The sequence below is a fragment of the Crotalus tigris genome, unplaced genomic scaffold (assembly GCF_016545835.1).
Source record: "Crotalus tigris isolate CLP2741 ecotype Arizona unplaced genomic scaffold, ASM1654583v1 scf7180000019944.6993514239:2294586, whole genome shotgun sequence".
Taxonomy (NCBI): domain Eukaryota; kingdom Metazoa; phylum Chordata; class Lepidosauria; order Squamata; family Viperidae; genus Crotalus; species Crotalus tigris.
In genome coordinates, this window is record NW_024097783.1 from 1,090,956 (window position 1) to 1,114,574 (window position 23,619).

At 35.7% G+C, this 23,619-nt stretch overlaps 1 protein-coding gene and 1 long non-coding RNA gene across 6 annotated transcripts in view; one reads left to right on the forward strand and one right to left on the reverse strand.

Moving 5' to 3' along the window:
• Positions 1-23,619, reverse strand: part of LOC120317938 — a 223,953-nt gene that overhangs the window by 109,696 nt on the left and 90,638 nt on the right. The gene's annotated exons all lie outside the window — the stretch shown is intronic.
• The window catches only part of IFT57 (intraflagellar transport 57), a 33,700-nt gene continuing 13,568 nt past the window's right edge, over positions 3,488-23,619 (forward strand). Inside the window, exons 1-6 of one of the 3 annotated variants that reach the window (XM_039365006.1) lie at positions 3,489-3,722; positions 9,002-9,164; positions 14,684-14,802; positions 17,717-17,807; positions 20,086-20,154; positions 20,938-21,057. In XM_039365006.1, the coding sequence (XP_039220940.1) occupies positions 3,550-3,722; positions 9,002-9,164; positions 14,684-14,802; positions 17,717-17,807; positions 20,086-20,154; positions 20,938-21,057 (735 nt within the window). In that variant the 5' untranslated portion in view covers positions 3,489-3,549. Of the gene's footprint in view, positions 3,723-8,625; positions 8,760-9,001; positions 9,165-14,683; positions 14,803-17,716; positions 17,808-20,085; positions 20,155-20,937; positions 21,058-23,619 lie in introns of those variants that run through there. The other 2 variants (XM_039365008.1, XM_039365007.1) reach the window with 2 other exon arrangements.

The following is a 23,619-nucleotide window of genomic DNA, read 5'->3' on the forward strand; positions in this document are numbered from 1 at the left end:
TGTTGAAGAAAAAATGAGTTTCTCAACTATGAGTCATTTAGGCAACTCTTAGGCAGAAATGGGTTACACTCCATAAGGGAAAATTGATTTGGCAAAGGACTTGTGAACTTTATCAGGAAAGCCTTACATTAAACTGGAACAGCGAATGAGGGTTCAGAGAGTCATGAAGATAACCTTGAAGACAATATTCAAAAGCCATTACAGAGACAAGGGCAGAAACTTTCCTTAGGCCAGTGGGCGAACCTATGGCACATGTGCCAGAGGCAGCACTCAGAGCCCTCTCTGTGGGCACAAGCGCTATGCCCCAGAGATGGCAACTGTCCCTCTTCAACCAGCCACCTGCTAACTCACTGAGGTCCTACATGGCCAGATGCATCCCAGCACAGCTGGTTTCCCTCCCCTCCGTCCCATCCCTCCTGGCCTTGCATGCTCTCCTTTGCCAGGGCACGACCTATTGCATCGCCTCCTCAGCTGTCAGCTGTCCATCCAACTCAGACGCAGCTTTTCTGAACTTCTGGCGGCGGGCTGCGGAGTCCCAGAGTGTGCCGGTCAAGGGGCCAGCAGGCTGTGGCTGCTGATGGACACTGTCAGCCCGTGCGCTCACTGGCCTCTGTGTGTGGGGCCGATGGTGTCAGGCAGCCGCCGCCTCGGCCCCTGCCTCACCTTGCCCTGTGACAATGGCCACCCCGCCCTGCCTCACCTTGCTTCCTGCCCACCATCCCACCTGCCAGAGACCCCCTGGATCTCCCCCAACCCTGCCCAGCTCCCACAGGTGTCGCTCCCCATGAGCAACATCAAGGTGATTATGTCCACCTTGGCCACACCCACTCTGTCTGCCATGACCACTACAGCCATGCCCAACCAGTGGGCCACACCCACCTGGCACCCAGCGATAAATAAGTGGGTTTTGGGTTGCAGTTTGGGCACTCAGTCTCTAAAAGGTTCGCCATCACTGCCTTAGGCCGTGCAAAAGAAGGTAGCGTTAGGGGAAGATGCAGGTCAGTTCCTCTGTGACTCAATGGGATATAATAGGGAGAGAAGATGGAGAACAATCAGGTTCACACAATGCTGTTACTTATAACCTATCGTAACTGAATATAGTTCTAATTTAGTCCATTTCCTGATCTGGTCTAGCTCTGTTTTGGGTAGCATCAGTCTCTTACAGTTCTGCACGGAAAAGGCAGAGAAGTAATAATTGTATACGGAGAAGGCAAAAACTGCTGTATATTTTCTTTGCATTAATGTTCTCTACTTCTAGATAGGAAAAATAAAATATATAAATACAGGACTGGGGAGATCTGACTTGGCAGTAATACATATGAAAAATAATTAGAAGTAGACCACTTACTTCTATTTGAAATGGACAAATAGAATCTTGGGCTGCCTTAACAAAAACTTTGTGTCCAGATCATGGGTTTGAATATTCTATAATAGTATGGATCACATAATACTATGTTTAGTTGCTGATATGGAGTACTCATAGCAGGTTTATAGGAATAGCTTGGTAAGGACTGTGAAAGCTATGCAGTTATGAGAAATGAGAAATAGTTAAACGAACTGGCTATATTTAGCTTGCAAAAAAGAAGACCAAGATATTGAGGTGGTCTAGAAATACCTGATAAGTTCTCATGTGCAGGAGGGGGTGATCCTATTCTCTGTTGAAACAAAGTGGGACAAGGAACAAAAGGATGAAATTGAAAGAAGTGTCAAGATGACTATTAAGAAGACCACTTTTTTTTTTTGACAGTAAGAGCTATTTACCTAAAATAGTGATAGATTCTCCACTCTAGAGGTTTTCAAACAAGGGCTGCTAGCCTTCCTTCAGAGATAATTTAGCTGAATTCTATAGTATGTCAGAGAATTGGATGACCCACAAGATTCCCTTCAACATGTTTTCTATCCCACTACAATGGAATGTGCCAGAGGAATACTACCAGGATGCTATAGTTGAAAACAAATCAGTGTAGACTTTCAGTAGTTTAACTGTTTACAATTTACTGGATAGTGTTTATAACTCCAATTTAAGATTTACTATCATTTGAATCCTAAATGGCTGCCATTAAGAATTCCTTTAATTCAAATCCTGAATGTTAGATTCAAAGGATTAAAAAAAGTTGCTGTTTGAGATTCAAAGAAGGTTTGAGATTCAAAGAAGGCAGTAACCTAAAGAACAGAAACTACTATTAACCCCCTTGTTTTTGTTTCCCTGCCAGTGTTCAAAATACCTGCTGGCAAGACAAAAAGTAATTAGCTTTGCTTTTCTGTCATGAATGTGAATGGTACCTTATGGACCATCTGTTTAGCAGCCCTCTGTTTAGCTTACCATCCACTAGATCAGGGGTTCCCAACCCGATCCATGGACTGGCACCAGGCTGTGGCATGCCAAGAACCAGTCCGCGCAAAAAAGCAAAGCCCCATCCGTGGAAGGCAGGCAGTGCATGAAACCACGCCTCCCTTTGATCTGCAGAAAAACTTCTCTCCATGGAACCGATCCCTAGTGCTCAAAAGGTTGGGGACCTCTGTACTAGATGCCTTATTAACTGTGCAGCTGATTATGTGGTCACATTGAAGGAAAGGTCTGAAATCTGGAAAGAGCTTTCTTAAATCAGATTTCAGTGCAAGACACATGTAGCTCAAGGTGTGATGTCAAAAACTATCACATTATGCCATTTTTACAAAAGTTGCAAATGGTGTGATTTAATAATTGTAGACCCAGCTATTATGTAAACATAGCCTGTATAATATCAGATTATCAGCAAGTTTATCTCTCAGTAGCTTTGTTTTCTCTGAAGACTTCCCCTTACCTTCAGCTTAATTATTATAGGAACTCTTCTGAACCAGATTACTTTTAATCTAATATAAACAGTGCTGTCAAATATAAGTTATATTAGAGTCCTTTTTAACAAGTACTCCAAATGTAAAATCCATCATTTAATTCTATCCAATATTAATTTCTGTTGGTTTCTCTCAATTCTGTTTACAGTACACGTATACATGGTTGAATTAATGTAATTTACTCATTATCCCAATTTAGGGGGTAGCCACGATGTACTGAATAAATTCTGAGGGCTTAGATAGCACAGCCGTAAAGGACACGCATCCAGATCTGAGTGGCAAAATCTGAACCAATATCAGTCTCTCCGCACTCCCCCCTCACTGCTCTTTATCCGGGTCGTCCGGATTATTGCAGCCCAGATCGCAGAGTTGTAAATTTGTATCGGATTAAAATTGCAGCTCCATGCATCACACATCAACCACTCCGGTTTCCAGGCGTGCACTGTAAAATCCCGGCGAGCCTTAGAAGTTAATAGAATTAAAGTTTCCGGGTTTTAGCTATCATCCCGAATTTTCGCACCCAGAGCTGGAAGCCCTGAATGTACGCCTCCAAGAATCACTTCGGGTGGACCTGACTGCTCGGATTAAGAAGCGATTGGAGGGCAAGCGTTTGAGCAGGCGGGGTTTGTTTCCCGGGTGACGCGGGCGGCCTTGACGCTTCTCGCGTCGTGCTGGCAACAAGTTGGAAGCGAGGAGCTGCAATTGAAATGTGTCATGGCGGCCGCCGAGGAAGGGGACGCGACCGGGGAATCAGCAGTGGTGGAACGCGGGCCGGGGGCGCTTTATCACATGTTTGTCATGATGGAGGATCTGCTGGAGAAGTTGAAACTACTTAACTACGAGGAAGACGCGGCGTTGCGGAGCCACAACATGAGACCCCCTTCCCGGTAAGGCAAGAAAGTAGGCCTTGCGTGTTGGTTTTCTGGGGCGTGTGTTTGTGTGTGTGTGTGTGGGGGGGGGTGAAGGTTGGAGTGTCATAGAAGATAAAAATCCCCCTTTTTCCAATTGGTTGAATACGTTAATCCCAGCCAGTAACTGTTTCAAGGGCTTTGTGGATTTAAAAGCTAGTTTTCACGTGTGTATTTAATTTAACGTGTGTATTGGGCTTTTTAGAAGTAAAGTTGGGGGTTGGAATTGTCGTTCGTGAACGACCCAGTCCCAAGACTATCAGACAGCAAAGAATATTGAAGTTGTTTTCGAGAAAGGCTCCTTGGGAACGGAAGTGTTTTGTGCTGCAGTTCAGTGTGTAATAACTTTAGTCTGAGACGTTTTATTCAATGAGATCCGGTAATGAGTGAAATCAGACACTTTTCTGTTTATATAGGCCTATTTCTGTATAGAGTTAAGAAAAAATAAAAATATATATGCCAATCATACTATGCTGTTTCAGAATAACCGGTGTTATGCAAATTGCAGAAAAAGAAATACTAAGTTAAAAAAAATTAAAGATTTGATGAGAAAAGGAAACATGAAAAGTACTGTGCTGTATCTCTATATCTCTATTAACTTGAGAGTTAATTTTGTTAAACTAGTTAGAATTTATGACTTGCTCAAGAAACTTCCATGAAATTGTGCTGGAATAATTGATGATTTCTTCCTTGTTGTATTTGTAATCTTTCAAAAATATATCAAATATATGACAAGCATTGTTTATTGCAAAGAAACTTCCTAGAGATTCCTCCTTATAAGCTCAAATTATCGAACAGAATAATGGTTATAATTCAACAGATAAAGTTCTTGGGCTAGAACTTTTTCTTCCAGACTCATTATAAAAACGGAAACTACCGGTAATTATAAAGTCAAGAATAAATGAGAAATTTTTAGAAATGTCTTTTATAGAAAGCTGGTGATATAAATGTATGCAGTTTTTTCTAATATACATCTGTGTTAAGGCCACAGGATAGGCATGCATCAAGCAAATGTCTTACATGTAAAGAATACTATCCATGTTATTTTGAGAAGTTGTATATTCATTATAATTTTATATTGGCAATATACCTAAATTTCTTTTTTATGATTTCTCTAAATGTATTCTAAGTCATTGGATTCTTGAGTAACTTATTATTATTATTTACTTCGGGCTATAGAGCATTTGGGTGAAAAGTTATGTTATTAATATATAACTCTTAAAAATCCACAACAGAGATATTCTCACATTATATGGCTATGATTGCATTCTTCTAAAACATGTGACAGGATGTGTAGCTGTAAGTTTAGGATTTTATCATACTAAAATACTAAAATAAATGCCATTAAGACATTCTCTTAAATTCTAGTATACATTAAATCCATCTTTAAAATGCAACAAATACTTTTAATTTTCTTTCAGTTATAATACTTTACCATCTATAGGGAAAAACAATGATATACATATTAACTTAGTTTGCTTATGCAGTGTTTCTTCTGGGATAACATGACAATAGTTTAAATGTTGCCAGTAAAAATTTCTTCCAATCAGTGTCTACATTTTTGTCAGGCAAGTACAATTTATTTATGGTGTATATTGTTTATAGGCTATCAATATGGATTGCAGTTCTATTTTTGTGACTTGGGCTTCATATAATATCATATAATAGTTTCAGAATGTAGTCATATATAGTTACTTAGAAATGAGTCCATTAATTTTGTCAGGATTACTTGAGTAGACACATGTTTGTGTCTTGACTTGCATTTTGATCTATAGTCCAATCCCTTTTACAACATAGGAATTTAAATTAAACCATTTCCAAGAAATAACTGTCCAGACTCTTTGCATCCAAGGAAACAAAGCTTGTCATTTTCCTGAGTAATTGGTTCTACTGTTGAAGTGTTAGGATGTTTTTCCTAACTGGAAATATTCCTCAATCAGAATTTGTATGTATTTTGCCATACTGATTTCTTTCAACAATATAGAAAGCTGGTGAAACAGTGTTTTTAAATATCTAGTTGTAACTGATTATTTTTAATAAACTCTATAATTTTTTCTATATTCTTAAATCACAAAGATATATATCCAATTTTGTTACTGCTTTAATGCAATTAGAATATATGAATATATGATTAATAAGTACATAAAAATGGAAAAAATCAAATTCAAGTAGTACAAACCTAATAAAACGTATTATGATACAGAATAACATTATAAAAATCATGTCCCAAATCCTTTTTCTTAGGTATGAGATTAATATACTTAATGTGAAATTGCAGAATAGTGTAATGTCAAGGTATTAAAAAAACAAAATAACTCCAATTTGGAGCTTTCTAATATTTCCTATGTAATCAATTGTATGGATTTCTTTGTCAAAAATATAACGTAAATAATAGATATTTTGGAATTGTTCTCAGAGAAGCTTCTTCTGAAGAATTCCAAATCAATCTGAGAACTCAGAGCAGAAAATTAAGTTTAAAAACAAATCTAAACTATTGTGTTCAGATCCAATTATCCCCTAGTATTAAGCCCCTAATATTAAATCAATCAGCAAACCAATAGACCCCAAATAGACAGATGAAGTAGATATTATCTTTGGATAACTGTTAACCTGCTATTTGGATATCACAAAAGGTCTTGTTAAAAACTGCCTTAAATGAATATTTTCTGATCATGAAGATATATGGAATTGAAAGTAAGTTTTAAATTATAGTTAGATTTGTCCATTATTGTATTATACATTTACGTTATGTTGCATACTATAAGTTATGTATAGCATAATGTCTTCAATATTACTAAATATGTATATTAAAATAGTTATATATATTTTCTCTGTTCTTAATAACAATTCTTGTATGAATAATGAGCCATTTGTATTTGTGTACTACACTGGATGCTTCCATAGAAGATCAGATAATATATTTAATAATCTGCAAAATATCTTTATATATTTTGAACAAAGATACTGCCATTAATTATTATAGAGTATGAGAACACAAAAATATGGTAAATATGAGAACTGCTTTTAAAACCTTTGATTTACATTATTTTTCTGTATATATATATATATATATATATATTGTTTTCTGAGGTTTTCGCGGGTGTTTGTATGTAGGTCTTTGGTTATTCGGGTTTTCTCCCGCGTAAAATTGGAAGTGTCTTGGCGATGTTTCGACGAAGTCCCATTCGTCATGTTCAGGCTGGTGTTTTCAGCTTCGTGTTTCGAGGAGCTTCATTGCTCCTAGAAGCACGAAGCTGAAAGCACCAGCCTGAAGATGACGAATGAGACTTCGTCGAAACGTCACCAAGACACTTCCAATTTTACGTGGGAGAAAACCCGAATAACCAAAGACCTACATACAAACACCCGCGAAAACCTCAGAAAACGTGTATATGTATGTATATATATATATATATATATATATATATATATATATATATATATATATATATATAGGTTTTTTTTTTTTTTTTTAGGTTTTGCTAACAAAGAATAAAGAGAGAATGGTATAGCTATTTCGGGTTCCTTTAACCCTCATCAGCCAAACTTACTCTTCTGAGATTCGAACCTGGGCTATCTGCATGTTAGGCAGATGTTATAACCTCTAAGCCACGGGTTCTCTCCCACTTTGTTAGCTACCAGGAGAGAGACAGGGGGAGGAGATTTTTTTTACCTTGAATGAACACCCTGTCAGCCCAGATATGGGAGAAAGAAATCTTCTTTCTTTTCTTTTCTTTTGCCTGTATCAGCTCAATCTAGAGCCATCCACAAGCAACAGTCACTAACTGCGACATCATTTTACATTTTACATTTTACATTCTCTCTTTATTCTTTGTTAGCAAAACCTAAAAACAAAACAAAAAAAAAAAAAAAACCTAAAAATGTAAAATGATGTCGCAGTTAGTGACTGCTGCTTGTGGATGGCTCTAGATTGAGCTGATACAGGCAAAAGAAAAGAAAAGAAAGAAGATTTCTTTTCTTTCTCCCATATCTGGGCTGACAGGGTGTTCATTCAAGGGTATATATATATATATATATATATATATATATATATATATATATATATATAGAGAGAGAGAGAGAGAGAGAGAGAGAGAGAGAGAGAAAGAGAGAGAGAGAGAGAGAGAGAGAGAGATGTGACATAAAATTCTGAAAGCACTGCAAAGAAAATAGCATATATATTAAGAAAATTACCTCTCAGTGAAATATAGTATGTTAGGAAAAAAAAGATTGTGGGCATAGATGATGTACAAATCAGGGTGGATAATAATACATGGTTTTTTAAAAAATATTTTTAAAAAATCATTTTTTTATTTAAATCATTTTTTTTATTTTTATCAAATTTATTTTAATAAAATGCTTTTGGAATAAAAATCTATCTAAATATAGTTTTTATTTAAGATACAATAATAATTTAGTTTATTCAGTATGAAATGGAGCTTAGTTATATAGCATGAGGCTGTATATTCTGCATATTTGTATTTTTGGTAAATTTATTCAATGAATCCAAGCTCTGCAAGCTGAGATAACATGCACTGCATTGATGCATTCATACAATTTCACAGTAACCGTGAGATAAATCATAAAACAAAGTTCAGGAATATTACTTTATCCCATTGTTTTGCAAATCTATGTACATTACAAACTGTATGATTGTTTGAAGAGAAATACATCTTTACCAGGCTCTAAGTGTTTTAATTAAATAAAAGATTTTGAGTAGTTCTCCAACTATGTATGATTAACCTATTAACCCAAAATCGGTTCTGATATCACTGTTTTACTAACCTGGCAGCTTATTATTCTAAATAGGAAACCTTAATTTTATTTGCAAATAATAATATTAAAGAATCTACCAGCAAGAATGAGTCCTTACTTTTAAAGAGCACCTGTCATTTCAGATCCATCATGGCAACGCTTGTTAGCGGACATCCATTCACCTGCTGCCCGCCACATCCCTCACCTTGTTGTGTCACTGCCGCATCACCAGCCATCCCATTAAAGTGAATGGGACTGTCGGTGAGTCAACAGCTGGTCAGAGGAGGAGCCGCTGTGGGACAGAGATGACAGTTGCTCTTTAAAAATTATGATTTAAATCAAGTTGATTTAAATCAAGCCTTTTTACTAGTGATTTAAATCATTATTTAAATCGACTTGATTTAAATCAAATCCACTCTGGTACAAATAGAGAAATTGTCTTTTTAGAACATTTTTTTTCAAAATAGGCATACTAATTTCTGCTCCTTTATCTTTTAAAACAGGCATTATTTTGCATTACCTATTAACCCGGGTGAACAGTTCTACATGTTTTGTACCCTTGCTGCTTGGCTGATTAACAAGGCAGGGCATCCTTTTGAACAACCACAGGAATATGATGACCCAAATGCAACAATATCTAACATACTAGCAGAGCTGCGGTCCTTTGTAAGTAAACTATTTAGTTTACCACCTCTGAATTGTTTTGACCATTCCTAATAACTTTGTAGACTGCAAAAGAAGTTTTTTTTTACATTTTAGAAAAATTATATTGACTTAAGAAAAAATGGGTGACTATATAGAGTAGTGGTGAAGTATAAGAAGCGTTATAGCGGAGCAGCTAACTGACCTTGAAAGCTAAAAAGATTGGATCTGATTAATACTGGAAATATTAAGAAATGAGCAGTAGGGTGAACTAGAAAATAAATAAATACATTAAAAGTCACAGGAAAAGGCAGTGATCTGTAAAACTATATGGACGTTGATGAAATCATCTGGATACAAGCTTGATTGGATTTGAGAAAGCCAGAAAATATTAAAAAGAAATCAGTATGTGTTCCATTGATTATAGAAAGACCTTTGATTATATCAATCATGTCAAGCAGTGGAATGTTCTTAGAAAAATTCTAAGCATATAATTCTATTCTGAAATCACAGAGCCACTGATTGTCCTGAAATATGTGAAATCTAGACACAGATCAGAAAGCCAGAGGCCAGTCGAACATGGTGAAACAGAATGAGGCCATTTGGCAAAGCAGTGAGAGTGTAAATTCTCCCCTTATTTATTCTATCTGCACACTGAGAGAAGTTGGCTTGGAAGAAGATTAGCATGGATTGGAGGAAGAAGGTCAGTAACCTGCACTATGCTGATAACACTGAAACCTGAAAATACAAATCTGCAGGGTTTAGTAATGAAAATCAAGAAGCACAATGAAGATGATGGGCTAATATTATAGATAAATATTATCAAATTTATGACAATAGATATAGCAATGAACAGTACAAATGACAATGAAGAGATTGAAATAGTGGATAATTTCTGCCTTTTCGCGTGGACTGTCAACAAGTAAAAGAACCATCGCTCCAGAAATACACTGCAGACTGGTATTTGGTAGAATTCTAATAAAGGATTTGAAAAAAATATATTCAGCTACCATGATGTATCTATAGCTACAAAAGTCAGAATAGTGCAGGCACTGGCTTTCCTTGTGATGAAAACAAGCTTTCTTTTGAAAAAGTAGTATATATATTGATGCTTTTGATTTTTTAAAAAACATTTGAGTGTCAAAATTTTAATAATAAAAGCAACATCTTTGGTGTTGGAGAAGACTCATGAGGATATACACTAGCCAAGAAAACAAACAAATGGGTCATCAAATCAGTCAGCCCAGGATTCTGTCAAGGCACAAATGACAAGATTCAAATTACCCTACTTGGACGCAGGAGGCTGCATGCTCATATTGAGTTTTTTTAATTGAAGTACACAGCATCAGTATCAAATAATGAACTGTGATAAGCTAAGTTATTATAGAATGTAAACTAAAGGTGAAACTTCAAGTGTCTTAACCCACAAAATTTATTTCAGCTCTCTGAACTAACTGCAGGAGGATGAAAGAATGATTGAGAACATGAGAAGGTTGACTCCTATTGTTATTTAAATACTTAAAATGTTCCTCACAAGATATGGCTATCAATGATTAGGATTAAAATTGGAGTAGCAGAACATTATAAAGATGGAGGAAGCCAAGCCATGATTACAGATTTTATGTCTTTCAATGAAATAACTCTGCTTTAGACAGTGGTTTCATTACCCCAATTGAAGGTATAGTGAAGTCATATCATGACTATCATTAGGGTTTCACTGTATGTTTACAATAGAGCCAGTTGAAACTTAAGTAAACTTAGCCAATTATTCTACTTTGAACACATTAAGATCTAACTCTCTAGATAAGTCTACAATGCCAGAAAGGTGGAAGGAAAAGGGGGATGACCAGCAACAAGGTGTGTGGACTTAATTATAGTGGTGATAGGTGCACTAGTGAAAAGATTAGATTAATTACAGATTGTATTGGAGAAAATCTATGTTGTCAGTAATAGTTGCACCAATTAGATGCCATATAATCAAACTTGACTCAAATTAGACTTTTAAGAAAATTATAGAAATAATTGGTTTTGTATATATTTTATTTATGATAAAAGATCAGTTACTAATTATACATAATAAGTGCAAAAGGTAAATACTATCAGATTATATTAAAACTTTAATGTAATTAAAATAAATATGAATAATATAATACTTGTACCCTCCAAAAAAACAATAACTATAGAATATGATTTAGCAACTGTTCTAAAGATGACTAGATTTAGTTCTATTAGTAATTGGAGAATATGCTACTCATTCAAGGTGTTTGATTAAGAAAGGTGTTATTAAATATCTCCCAAGCCATATAGAATGGGCAGCACAATTTATGTATGAATAATTGCCTTAGTTTCTCCCTCTAGGCATGTACATAAATCCTCTTGCACTGCAATGTTAAAACAAAAGGGCTTTTTAGTTAGGTGAATGCAGAATTTTAATTAGATAATTAACTGGAGTGAAAAATGTTCCAGACAAACCACCACCATATGATACCAAACCATAGATGATAGCTCAGATCTTTTCTAATCATCAGTAAAAATTACACATTACCCCAACTCATTATTGCTTTCTTAAAGCCCACAATACCAGGTTGAGAGTCTATAATATCTTCGATCTTATAATGCCATTTTTCTAGGTCAATAGAAAGTTATCCAAAAAAACCTGAAGACCCAAGGGACCCATTGCTGAAAATAAATTTTAGCCAGAATTTTATATGACACCCTTCAAACAAGCCTCTAAAGCAGGTATACCACGTTCCAGATATAGTAATATACTGGAAATTTTGAAGAATTTGGGGCATGACTTTTAGAAATATAGATGATGCTATTTTTCAAGGTCTTTAAAACTCATTTATACAACAGGTGGTTAATCACCTATGCCTTAGAAATGTAGAGCAGAAAGCATAGCTACCACTTCTGTTGCTAGCAAAATAGCATTAGCAATCAATAGCAGTTCTTATTTGATGTGTCCAAGCAATCCACAATTGTAAAGTAACTTACAACATTTAAATGTCATAATTGGCTTTGTGCAAGTATTACTGATTATCTGTAACTTGCATATCTCTTACTAGTTTTGTTTCAGCATAACTGATGCTAAGTCTTTCCTATTAGCAATACAAAGCAAGAGTTGAAATGTTCTAGCTTACATATGTTGTAGAAGCATTAAAAGTCCAACTAAGTTTTTTTCATTCTTTGTACTATAGAATTTATGTAAATGTTGAAAACTGGGAGCCCATACCACCTTGCCCTTGTTTGAATAGGGGCAGAAAAGCATCTTAGGCTACAATATGTAGTCTGAATTCAAGTATTTTCCTGCCATCTGGTAATTAAAAGTTCAGGTAGTCTTTGCTTAACAATCACACTTGGAACCAACAGTACTATTGCTAAGTGACACGGTTGTTAAATGAAATATCTTATGACTGATAGATTTACAACCCACTGCAATTGTTTAGCAAAACACCTACAGTTCTTAAGTGAGACCTCATGGGTCCATGACCTGCAGTTTTACTGTTGACTCATCCATTATTGGAATGCAGTTGTGAAACATGCAAATGTTGCAAGAAGCTGTAATGTTTGTAAATGTCCACAGCTTGCATAATGCTCAAATTTTGATCATGTCATTGCAGGGATGCTGTGATTGTCATAAGTGCAAGGACTGGTTGTAAAGTTACTTTTTCAGCTCTGTCAAAACTTCAAACGGTTGCTAAATAGGGCAGTCGTTAAGTGAGGATTACCTATAGTCCCTGAAAGTGAATAGAAAAGCTGTGGGCAAAAATTCATAGCCTCGTATATCAGGACAGAGTCAGATGTCTTTAGATCAGTAAAACAGAAAAAACCATGAAGGCAATTAAAGCACCTTTTAGCAAGATGCTGCAAAATAATGCGTTAATCAAATGTTTTATGCATTCCACTCCAAATTGAGTTTACTCAACTGGTAGATGGTCCTGTAACAGCCAGAAACCAGTTTCTAATATATATGACTAGTGTATAATTTACTGATCTTAGTTAGAGACTAATTGGGCAAAAATTATCAAATCATCTGTCTCATTGCTTGTAAATTAGCCCTGTAACTGATAGATGCATCCCTTAGGAATTTGTAAGGAGTGCTCAATATGAGTAAATAAAGATGCTAGTACTGGAACCTGCATAATATTTCAGCTGAACCCAAGTGTAATCTAGTTTCTGTACTATTTTCCAGTTGCCAAGTAAGATCAGATATCTCAGAGGAGAGAACCAAATGCAGTTTGGAGATCAAATTTAATTTTGAGTTATTTAATTTTAATCTCATAATATACTTAGAAATTTAAACAGACACAAATTTGTATTTAAATGACTTGCATCTATATTTCTTCTGAATCAGCTGTAATACAGAATTTAAACTACGTCATGAGCTTGCAAGTATAGAACTTTTCAGTAGTTTTTGTTTCTTTGCCTGTTCGGATTCATCAGTTACTTTCTACTTGCATAGTAAAACAGTCTGTCTTTGTCTATGTATTCTTCCTTTTCAGAGTGATAATAATTTTAATGCACTTTGCAAACGCAGTTAAAATCATGCCTAATTCTGATTTGAAAGGAAAAGCTTGATTTTTCAATTCTGACACCATATCAGATTGTGGCTAAATTTTCCTAAGCATGGTGTGATATAATGTATGAATTAAGACTATGTTCTGGTTTGGTTGTGCTCCATTACAATGAAAAATCTCTAGAAAGCTGACCCAAATATTTTGAGATACTTTGGCTATTTCTTTTATTTTAGAATAGTGTATCCAGTTAGAAAATAAAATTTCTTTTATTTTAGAATAGTGTATCCAGTTAGAAAACAAAATTAAAATAGTATGGCTAATGACTATAATAATCATAAGTTTGCTTTGTACAATTTACTTGATTAGTGTGCATATTGGGTTGGATTCTTATGATTTGCTATTTGCAGCTGAATGTATTGAGAAGTGCTTTATTTGAATTCATGCAAATTGCATATTTATTAAATTCTCAACAACTTTGGGTGACTCACAACAATCAAAACAAATAAATTGCAATAAACCTAATGAAAAGTAAGAATAAAAGATAAAAGATGGCAAGAAATATACACCGGATGGAAATGAAACAAGGAGGTATAATTTCTTGTCTGCTTCCTCTTGTGCTAGTTGTATGAAATAATAAAGCTGGAACAATAGCAGTTCAAATCCAAATATCACATCTCTTTAAGCAACAATACTAGGGGCCATCCAGATCTTGGGGGGAACTTAATTCCAGAGGGGAGGCACTGCTAAAGGGAAGGCACACTTCTGGGGCCCATATAGATAACATTGTTTAATTGAAGGAACCTGATTAAATATTTAATTCAATCCTGCAAGATCAAATCAGTGAGACAGTTTCTATAGTAGATGTGGTTCCTCAAGTAATCAGCCCTATGTGCCATATTGATGATATTTGGGGATTCACATAAACACATAGTTTCTTGTCACAAAAAAAGACTTTAGAGAAGATAGACAATATTACTTGATTGAATGCAGCTTTATCTCTATTAATGATGTTTACTTCTTCTTTAGGGAAGAACTGTAGATTTTCCTCCCTCAAAGTTAAAGACCGGTTATGGAGAACAAGCTTGCTATGTTCTTGATTGTTTGGCAGAAGAAGCCTTGAAATACACATCCTTTAGCTGGAAAAGGTATTGTATCTTACCCTGACTGAAATGGGTCTAGATAAACAGTTACATCCCAGATCCTCTGAAGCTACCATGCAACCACTTTCTTTACAACCTTCCTAAAAAGGAAACTGGGCAAAAACTGTCCAGAACAGTTGAGTTGAATGATGCTTGAGCTGGGGGCTGGACTAGAAGACCTCCAAGGTCCCTTCCAGCTCTATTCTATTCTAATCTTTGAGCCATCTAATTTACGAAAAGAAATGGTGCAAAGATAGAAAAGAAGGGAACAGATAGATGTTAGATGATTGATTGGTTCTGTGGACAGGTGTCTTTTATACAGGTAACAAACTGAGATTAGGAGCACTCCCTTTAAGAGAGTGCTCTTAATCTCAGTTCATTACCTGTATAAAAGACACCTGGGAGCCAGAAATCTTGCTGATTGATAGGGGATCAAATACTTACTTCATTCATTAAAATGCAAATCAATTTATAACTTTTTTGAAATGCGTTTTTCCTGGATTTTTTTTGTTATTCTGTTTCTCGTTGTTAAGATAAACTTACTATTAAAATTATAGACTGATCATTTCTTTGTCAGTGGGCAAACGTACAAAATCAGCAGGGGATCAAATACTTTTTTCTTTCATTGTATGATGTAGGAGTGTTATTTACAGTACTGTATCTGTAAAATATGTAAAATACGTATGTTTTCACTTTTATATAACAGTTTTCAGTTAATTTGATTGTGATTTGTTTATTTGTTTATATAAAAGTCTTTATAGGAATAATCAGCATTTAAAATTAGGATTAAGCATAATGATGATTGGTGCAACAACCAGAGAATATGTCTTACATAACACTATTATTTGTAACTTCTGAGTGTTCCTCAAAGGCAGGCCTACATGCAGCATTATGTAATCAAATTGTGAAATGATTATGGCTTGGGCCACTAGTATTAGGATTTGCTGATCAGAATAGTGCTGTAAATGATGTACCAAATCCAGAAATATCCTCAAATCATGGACTTATTTCTTCAGCAAAAGTACAACCCTGTCTAATGCTATCGCTGAAATTATTGTTTCTAGACAACACAAATGATCAGAGGCAATACTCTATCTTACTAGGCTTTAGTCTTTTTGCTCCATCAGTTTCCTAATTAATATAACCTATTCAGTGTGGTCTGGGGTGGCAAAGTAAAGCTATCATCAACATATTTATAATATCCTATTTATGCTACCTTATTTCAAAAACTAACTCCCACTGGTTTCGTACAGATATTTAAATAGTATGGAGAAAGGGTTTACCTGCTGGTGTCCCACACTGGAGAAACCTTTTGGTTTTCTATCACTTTTAGATAGGTATATAATATCTGTTTTATCTCTCCTCTCTAAGTAGTTTTTCATTGGTGTCATAATTTTTTTAATTAGCTTTATCAAGCTAACCCATCTTAAAATCCAAACAGCCAAATCTTCCATAGTTCTTATCTTTATATAATGGTTTTACAATCCAATATGTTTCCAATTGTCAAGGCACCACTGAAAATAATATTTTGTGACAATTCTTCTTTTCAGGGTTCTTGTAATTATCAACCAGTCAGGATTCAGTCCAAAGTATTTGACCATCTAAAACAGACATATCAAACTCGTATTGGGATGGTTTTGCCATTGCCATTGCCCAATGGGGTGGGTACAGCTTCCAGATGATGCGTTCAGCCTGTAGGCCAACAGTTTGACACTCCTGATCTAAATGTTTTCCAGTAATTTCTCCTTTAGAAGATTAGCCAGAGACCAAGATTTTTCTATTTCTGCAAACAGTCCTTAGGTTTAAGAATACAGCTCAATGTGTTTATAATCTCAGAAGCTCAGCAGTTTCTAACATAATGTAGTTTCACTCAGTAATAGATAGCTCAATGCTTTGTTCCCAGCTGTTTTTTGCTATTTCTAGGTGTCTTGCCAAATCCCGGTTAATGCTGCTATAGTTTTCTCTAATCCTCCACTAGATGTCGCTGCTCAGTTTTCAACTTTTCATGTATGGAATTTTAACAATTTTCTTAGCTTTCAAATTTATCCAAACTGTAGTATTTTATATTTTTATTCCCCATAAGGGTTTAATTCGCCACTTCCATCTATAGACGGGTGAGGTAATCCCCCCTTTCTCACTTTGGGAGGCTTTTTGCTTCTTGGGGAACTTTTCCAGGAAATCAGATATAAAATAGGAAAGAGAAGATCAAATTCCTCACCCAGTTTCAAGCACGCTGTTCACGTTGGTCCTGATTAGTGCCTTTGGACTTCGACTGCAAGTAGCTTGGCTTGGTCAACAAAATGTGACTAGCCTTTCTTCTGTCGGGTTAAAAGGCTTTCCCCGAATCGAGCTAAACGACTGCTGTCGTTCCAGAATTGTCGGGGCACCCTTCTTTTCTTCGCCGCTTCTCTGGGGTACCTTATATCCATTTAGGGTCTCCTGGCAGGGCGAAACTAGCTGTAGGGTGTAGAGGTCTGCGATCCTGCAATTGGGCGCTATGGTGCAAAACCGGAGGTCCCTGTAAATAGTGTAGTTAACTCAATAGTATATACTTTGTTACATTGATTTGACTATAAGCCAAAGATGAATGAGAACTGTAGAGAGAGAAAGAAAAACTCTTTTGCACAATCATGGCTGCTCATATAATATGTTATCCAAAGTGTTTTCATTTTAGACATAGTACTTTTATTCTACATGCATACATGCATTTTGGTATAAGCATCTGAAAAAGTGAATTATAAATTTATTTGCATTGTTTGGCTGGAATTGCATCCAGTCACTATTTAACTAATTATGGAAAAATGAGGCAGAAAGTTGTCCATATCACATAAATGTAAAGCTATATTTTCAAAAGTGCTATATCTTTAAATTCAAACAAATATCAATCATAAGTCTCAGAGAATTGCATATATCTTTAAAGGCCTACATATCCTACTGAGGAGCTAGAAGAAGAAGCAATAACAGAAGATGATGCTGAATTAACCCTTAATAAAATAGAAGAAATAATTGCGGTAAGTTTATATAACTTGTCTTGACGTATTGCCCACTGTTATGAAGGAAAGAAAAGTATGTTTTCAATAGTTCAGTTTTATATCGGCATGAACACTCAGAAAAAGTCATATTTAGTGCAACAAAACTTAGTTTTGAAACTGGATAGACAATTGATATCTAAATATAATGCAGGAAACAAAATGGAAAATATATCTATTCCATATCCCAAAAGAGTGGAATGATCAACCATTTCTGTATTGTTGCACACACGCATACACACACCGTGTTTCGCTGAAAATAAGACCTGGTCTCTTTTTTTTTTTTTTTTTTTGCCTCCAAATGAGGCACCAGGCCTTATTTTTGGGTTGTGTCTTTTCCACAGTCTCACCTCGCGGCGGTGTTGGCACCAATAGCCCTGCCCAGCCGACCCACTTCTGCGGCCAAAGGAAATGCCTCTGCAGCTAAGAATGGAGCTCCTACTTGCATTTCGCGAGAGCTGAGCTACGGATTGCAGAAGCCTTTCAGGAAGGCCTCTGATAGCAAAATGCAGGCCAGAGCTCCATTTTCAGCTACGGAGGCATTTCCTTCAGTTGCAGAAGAAGTGGGCCAGCGAGGCGAGGCAGATGTTGACTGCAATGGTAAGTGGCTGTGGGGTGTGTAGAGCGACTTTCCGCCCTAGCTTGATTTTTAGGCATGCGCCTCACCCCAAAGCTAGGGCTGATTTTGGGGGAGGGCTTATATTAGGCCTACTCCCAAAACCAAGCTAGGGCTTATTTTCAGGGTAGGTCACATGTGTGTATATGTGCGTGTGTGTATAGGTGCACACAACATCAGACATGTATATATGATGTTGAGTAGGTTTGACTATTAAGAGACTTTATTTTTCACTCCCTAGTGGATTGTTTTCAATTTTAAATTTTTGTAAATATTTTTATAAGCTTTTGTGTCTAGGAATTCAGTTTAGCACTAGGTTGAACAACAAGTGAGAAAATGACTGATGTGTGGATATATATTTGAACTAAAATAAGTTAAATGTGTTTGAGGTAACACAGAGAAAACAAATTAGGTTTGTATTTATAGGCAGCATAGAGATGTAATGGTCAAGTTCTAAAATAGAAGAATGGATTAGTGCTTTGTGAATTATTTTTTCTTGTTTGTTAATGCATTTTAAAACCTATAAATAGAAGTTAGCCAAGAATAATTTTTTAATTGGGTGTTGGGTTTTTTTAATTGTAAGTGAGCATTGAAAAATTCACTTCTTGCCCCACTATCCTACCAAAAATATATAGGCTCCACTCTTCTACTTGTCCTGTTTCAAATTTAGCGGTTCAGTGCAGTTGTCTTTTCACTTAGGAAGGAATATAGTGAAGCCTTGATTTAGTGGGCCTAGATGCAATAAACCAAATATTTAATGCATCTTTGTGAGTAATGGTCATCCCATCTTCCCAATTAGTCTGTTAAAATGAGGATATTCTATAATACCCATATAATTTTAGAAAAAAATCTATTTTTTTTGTACACTATTTTTTTCTTTTTTGTTGTTAGGGTTGAAGGTATGCTTTTGTTTTGTTTCATTCTGTTTGTTTTACTATTTTGTATTTTATTTTCTATGATAATAAATAAAGAAAAAAGAAAAAATGTTCCATATTTAAATGCCAAAGCACCATTTTTGTCTTATTTTGCTGACTGAATTGTCTCACACACACAGTTGTATAGTCAAAATTAATACATGAAATAAAAAAATCATTGATGTAGCTGGCAGCAATTCTTGTCAAAATAGTACCAGGTTTTCACGTGTCACTATGATTGGATTCCTGCCAGCTGTTTTTTTGTTGTTGTCGTTGTTGCTTCTTGGCTCTCATGTCACATCGTCCATATAAATACATTTGACAGGGGAATCCAATACTTTTCACAAATGGCTTATATCTAAAATAAGCTTAATGTCCTCTAGCTTTTGAATAGCATCTGCTACAATCCTTTTTTCACTATTAGTGTGGGCTAGGGCTGATGTGAATTGAAGTAAAAAATATCAGGAAGTCATCAAGTTGCCTATCCTTGTTTTACATGAACTGGCTATAATGGGATATTTTAATGGAACAAAGGGCAAACTGTTTTGGGAATGATTGCTAAAGCAGTGCTTTTGACAAAAAGTCCTGTGAGTAGCATATTGTATAGTTTTGGATCGTAATAGCATTTTAAACTTTGTTTCATCTAAAATAATTTGTGATGGCATTCAGAGAATAATATTTAAATCATAATGTTGATTGTACTGCTAAAAATATTTTCTGTGTTTTTAAGGAAGAAGAGACAGACAATGAGGAAAATTATATTGATCTGAATGTTTTAAAGGCACAAACTTACAAATCAGTAAGTGTTTTGTTCAGTTAGCACTAATATGCTAGATATTAAAGTATTGATTTGCAGACACAATGCATTGCTGCTTGTGTGAAGTGTCCGCTTCTTTCAGTAACTCTGTACAATTTCCTATGATTATCTGGGAAGTGTTCCGCATTCATAAAATTTGGACAGTTGTACAGATAATCAAAAGAGCTATGACAGAGAAGAATGAAGGGAAATGCACAATTATATGTATGGCATCCTCTTCATTAATGGATGAATACCAGTCTATAATTGGAATTCTCTCTCTTTTGACTCCCCCTGATACAGTTTTTACAAAGCAAACAAAAAGAATATGAGCTATAAGAATATCATGCCTTGTCCATGTCAAACAGTCAGTTGATATCCATTTAGAAAGCGGTTCCCAACCTTTGTGGCATGGTGGCCCGGCTGGGGGAGGGAAACGGGAACCGGGCCGCAAGAGCTTATGTGCGCCAACTGTTTGCGTGAAGTGGAGCTGCGTGCAAGTGTGTGCGCTGGTCTGCTGCTTACACAAATGGAACTGCGTATGTGCACCTGAGCTGCTGCTGTTCACGTGAGCAGAGCTGTGTGCGTGTGTTTTACCCATGCTGCTTATTTGTGTTGTACTTTAAAAGCAATTGTAAAGTGTTAACTGCTTGTACTGTTACAACTGGCAAATCATCCTTTAGTCTTTATGTTGCCGAAACAGATTTGAAATTACGTATAGGTTGGGTATAATACATTTTATAATGTGATAATTCATTAGTGTGTTTAATACCAATATTTTGATAGGACATGCTTGAGCCTAAACAGGAAGAGATTTTAGAATCTAAAGTAGATGCAGCTGAGTGGAATCTTGAAGTGGAACGTGTTCTTCCTCAGTTGAAAGTTACAATCAGAACAGATAATAAGGTAAGGAAGATCTTGTTTAGTGAGTTAGCACGTCATCTTTCAGAAACAGTCTACCTATGTGCATGCATACTCTGTTTAGGCATTATGAAAGTAGGCCAGCAACTTCTCTGCTAAAAGAAGGCATCACATGAACATTTCCACAAGTGCTTGTATATTAATGAAGCGCTATATGTGTGAAAGTCAGGGAGAATTGCTAAAATGCTAATATAAGGAAAAGGAAGAAATTTACACCTTCTTGCATCAGTTATTTTCATAATATCTGTGAAATATACAGGCTTTCAGAATTTGTCTTTCCCATTTGTCTTTTCCTCTGCCAAGTAAGGTAATTAAAAATAAAGGAACTTTATACTTGACTAATATCAGACAACTAGTATAGGTAAGAATCTACAAATAAAGAATTTATTATTCCAGAATAAACATGCTGCAGTTGCTGAACACAAAGTTTTTACTGAAAGTTGTGCAGATGTGTGAATAGATTTTTTTAGAGGCATTAAGATAACATTTAGGTACCCTAACTTTCATTACCAACTGAAGACATGTAAATTTTATGAGTGTCAAATATGATTAGAATGATGGCCTCATTTAACTTCAGTTTCCTCAGTTTCCCCTGAGGAAAAACTTGTTGATTTACTAATGTTTAATATTAGTTTGGAATCAAAACATGTTTGCACCTTGTTATTTTTTAAACTTCTTCATTGTTGAATCCTCAAATTCATTCTTTTAAGATTTAAAAATACTGGAAGTGCTCTTAAGCAGCACCTCTTGGATTTTGATCTACTAATTAGCCTAAAACTACTCAGTAGGCTTAGAATATTCACTGATTTCCCATGGCTGCTATGTATAGGTAGTCATCACTTAACAACCCTAATTAAAACCAGAATTTCCATCACTCAAGCAAAACATTATGTGATTATACCACTTAGTGACAGCAGTTCCAGTAGTTCAGTTGTGATCAGTAGGTGAGAAGTGCACCATCATAAGGTGAGGACCTTACACTTTTCCTGCTTTGTCATGCTCCCCTTTGCTCACGGCCCCTCTGGCTCAGGAAGGGCCAGCAGCTATCTCAGTCAGGCATGTTTTATCAGCAGTGGAAGAAGATCAACTGGGGGCAGTGGTAGAATGCAGGATAACCAAATGGCAGAGATGGGGAGAGATAGGTGGATGAGGGAAAGTTGAATCACACACTGTAATTGTAAATGCAGACAAGATTCCAAGTGCCCAAATTTCAATCTGCCATAACTACCATTATTTCAGTACCTCTGTAACTTCAAACTCTCATTGAATGAATGGTTGTTAAGTGAGGACTACTGCTTTGCCTAATATATTCTATTGAGCCATGTCTTAACTCTACTATTTTTATGCTGTTTACCTGTTTGCTTGTAATTGCTTGACTCTTTATTGGGGCCCTCTTAACTGAATCTTTTTACACACTCACCCCTAACTATTCATCTCTGTCTAACTATGTTTAAATGTACCATATCAGTTCCATTTATTCTGGTTCTTCTATTTATTTCTAATCAACATTGGCAATTCAGCTTTTGCTTACCTCACTCAACTCATCTCTTGAATTGTAATGTCTCTCTTTTCTGTGGAGTGTTGAAATCATGTATTTGAATTATTCTCTCTATATATCAAGGAAATCACTAAATCACGTTGCTGCTATTTTGTATGTCAAATGTGACTTGTGTTTTGGCATCCAGTATTAAAGTTTTCATTGCTGCCCATCGTTATTACAATCAGTGCAGGCAGAAAAAATAGTGATTGCTCAAGCCCTCATTCAGCGCAGTCAGTGGATAACTGCAGCTTTGCAGAATATATTCTAGGAAATCAGAGTAGTTATTATTTTAGATAGTAAAGAGATTACACTTTATCCAGTTTATTCAAGTATTGCAATTCCTTTCTTGTTGCCTTCCCACACCTTCAATTATTATTTTTATTCAGAACGTTTCTGCTAAATTATGTGACTTCCTGTTACTATAATTATACTTGTCATCTTTAAAATGTGCACTTTGAGTTGTCAATTGAGGCACTATATATTAAAGATTTTTCTTTGCAAATCTGTACCATGTTACTTGCGGGTTGGCATGGAGAAATGTTGAGATGTGTAAAACGTTTATAGCCAAAATAAGTAAGGTGGAATTATGAATTTTATGATTCCAACAATACATCTGGTTTTATATTCTTTATTGTTTGTCATCTTTATTGTTCAAGGAATGTGCAGGAAGCTTTTCAGCACCACAGCTCAAACAAGTAGACTGTCTGTTTTTTTTCATGATCCAACTTTCGCAACTGCAGATGCATACAGAAAACCCAACTGGGTGAATTAATCTGCATTTAAGTTCCAGGCTGATGTGCTGATATCTAGCTATACCATACTCAATTCATGTTCATCATTGCTGAGCAACCCACTGCAATTCAGTGCTTTATTTCTGGGCTGCGTTCCTGCTTTGATCAATCTGCAATCCTAGGAAAATGAATTCTTACATGCTTTTGATCTTTTCACCATCAATTATTATTTTGATATTTCCATTTTTCGCAGTGGTTATGTGGGTTTTTTTGTTT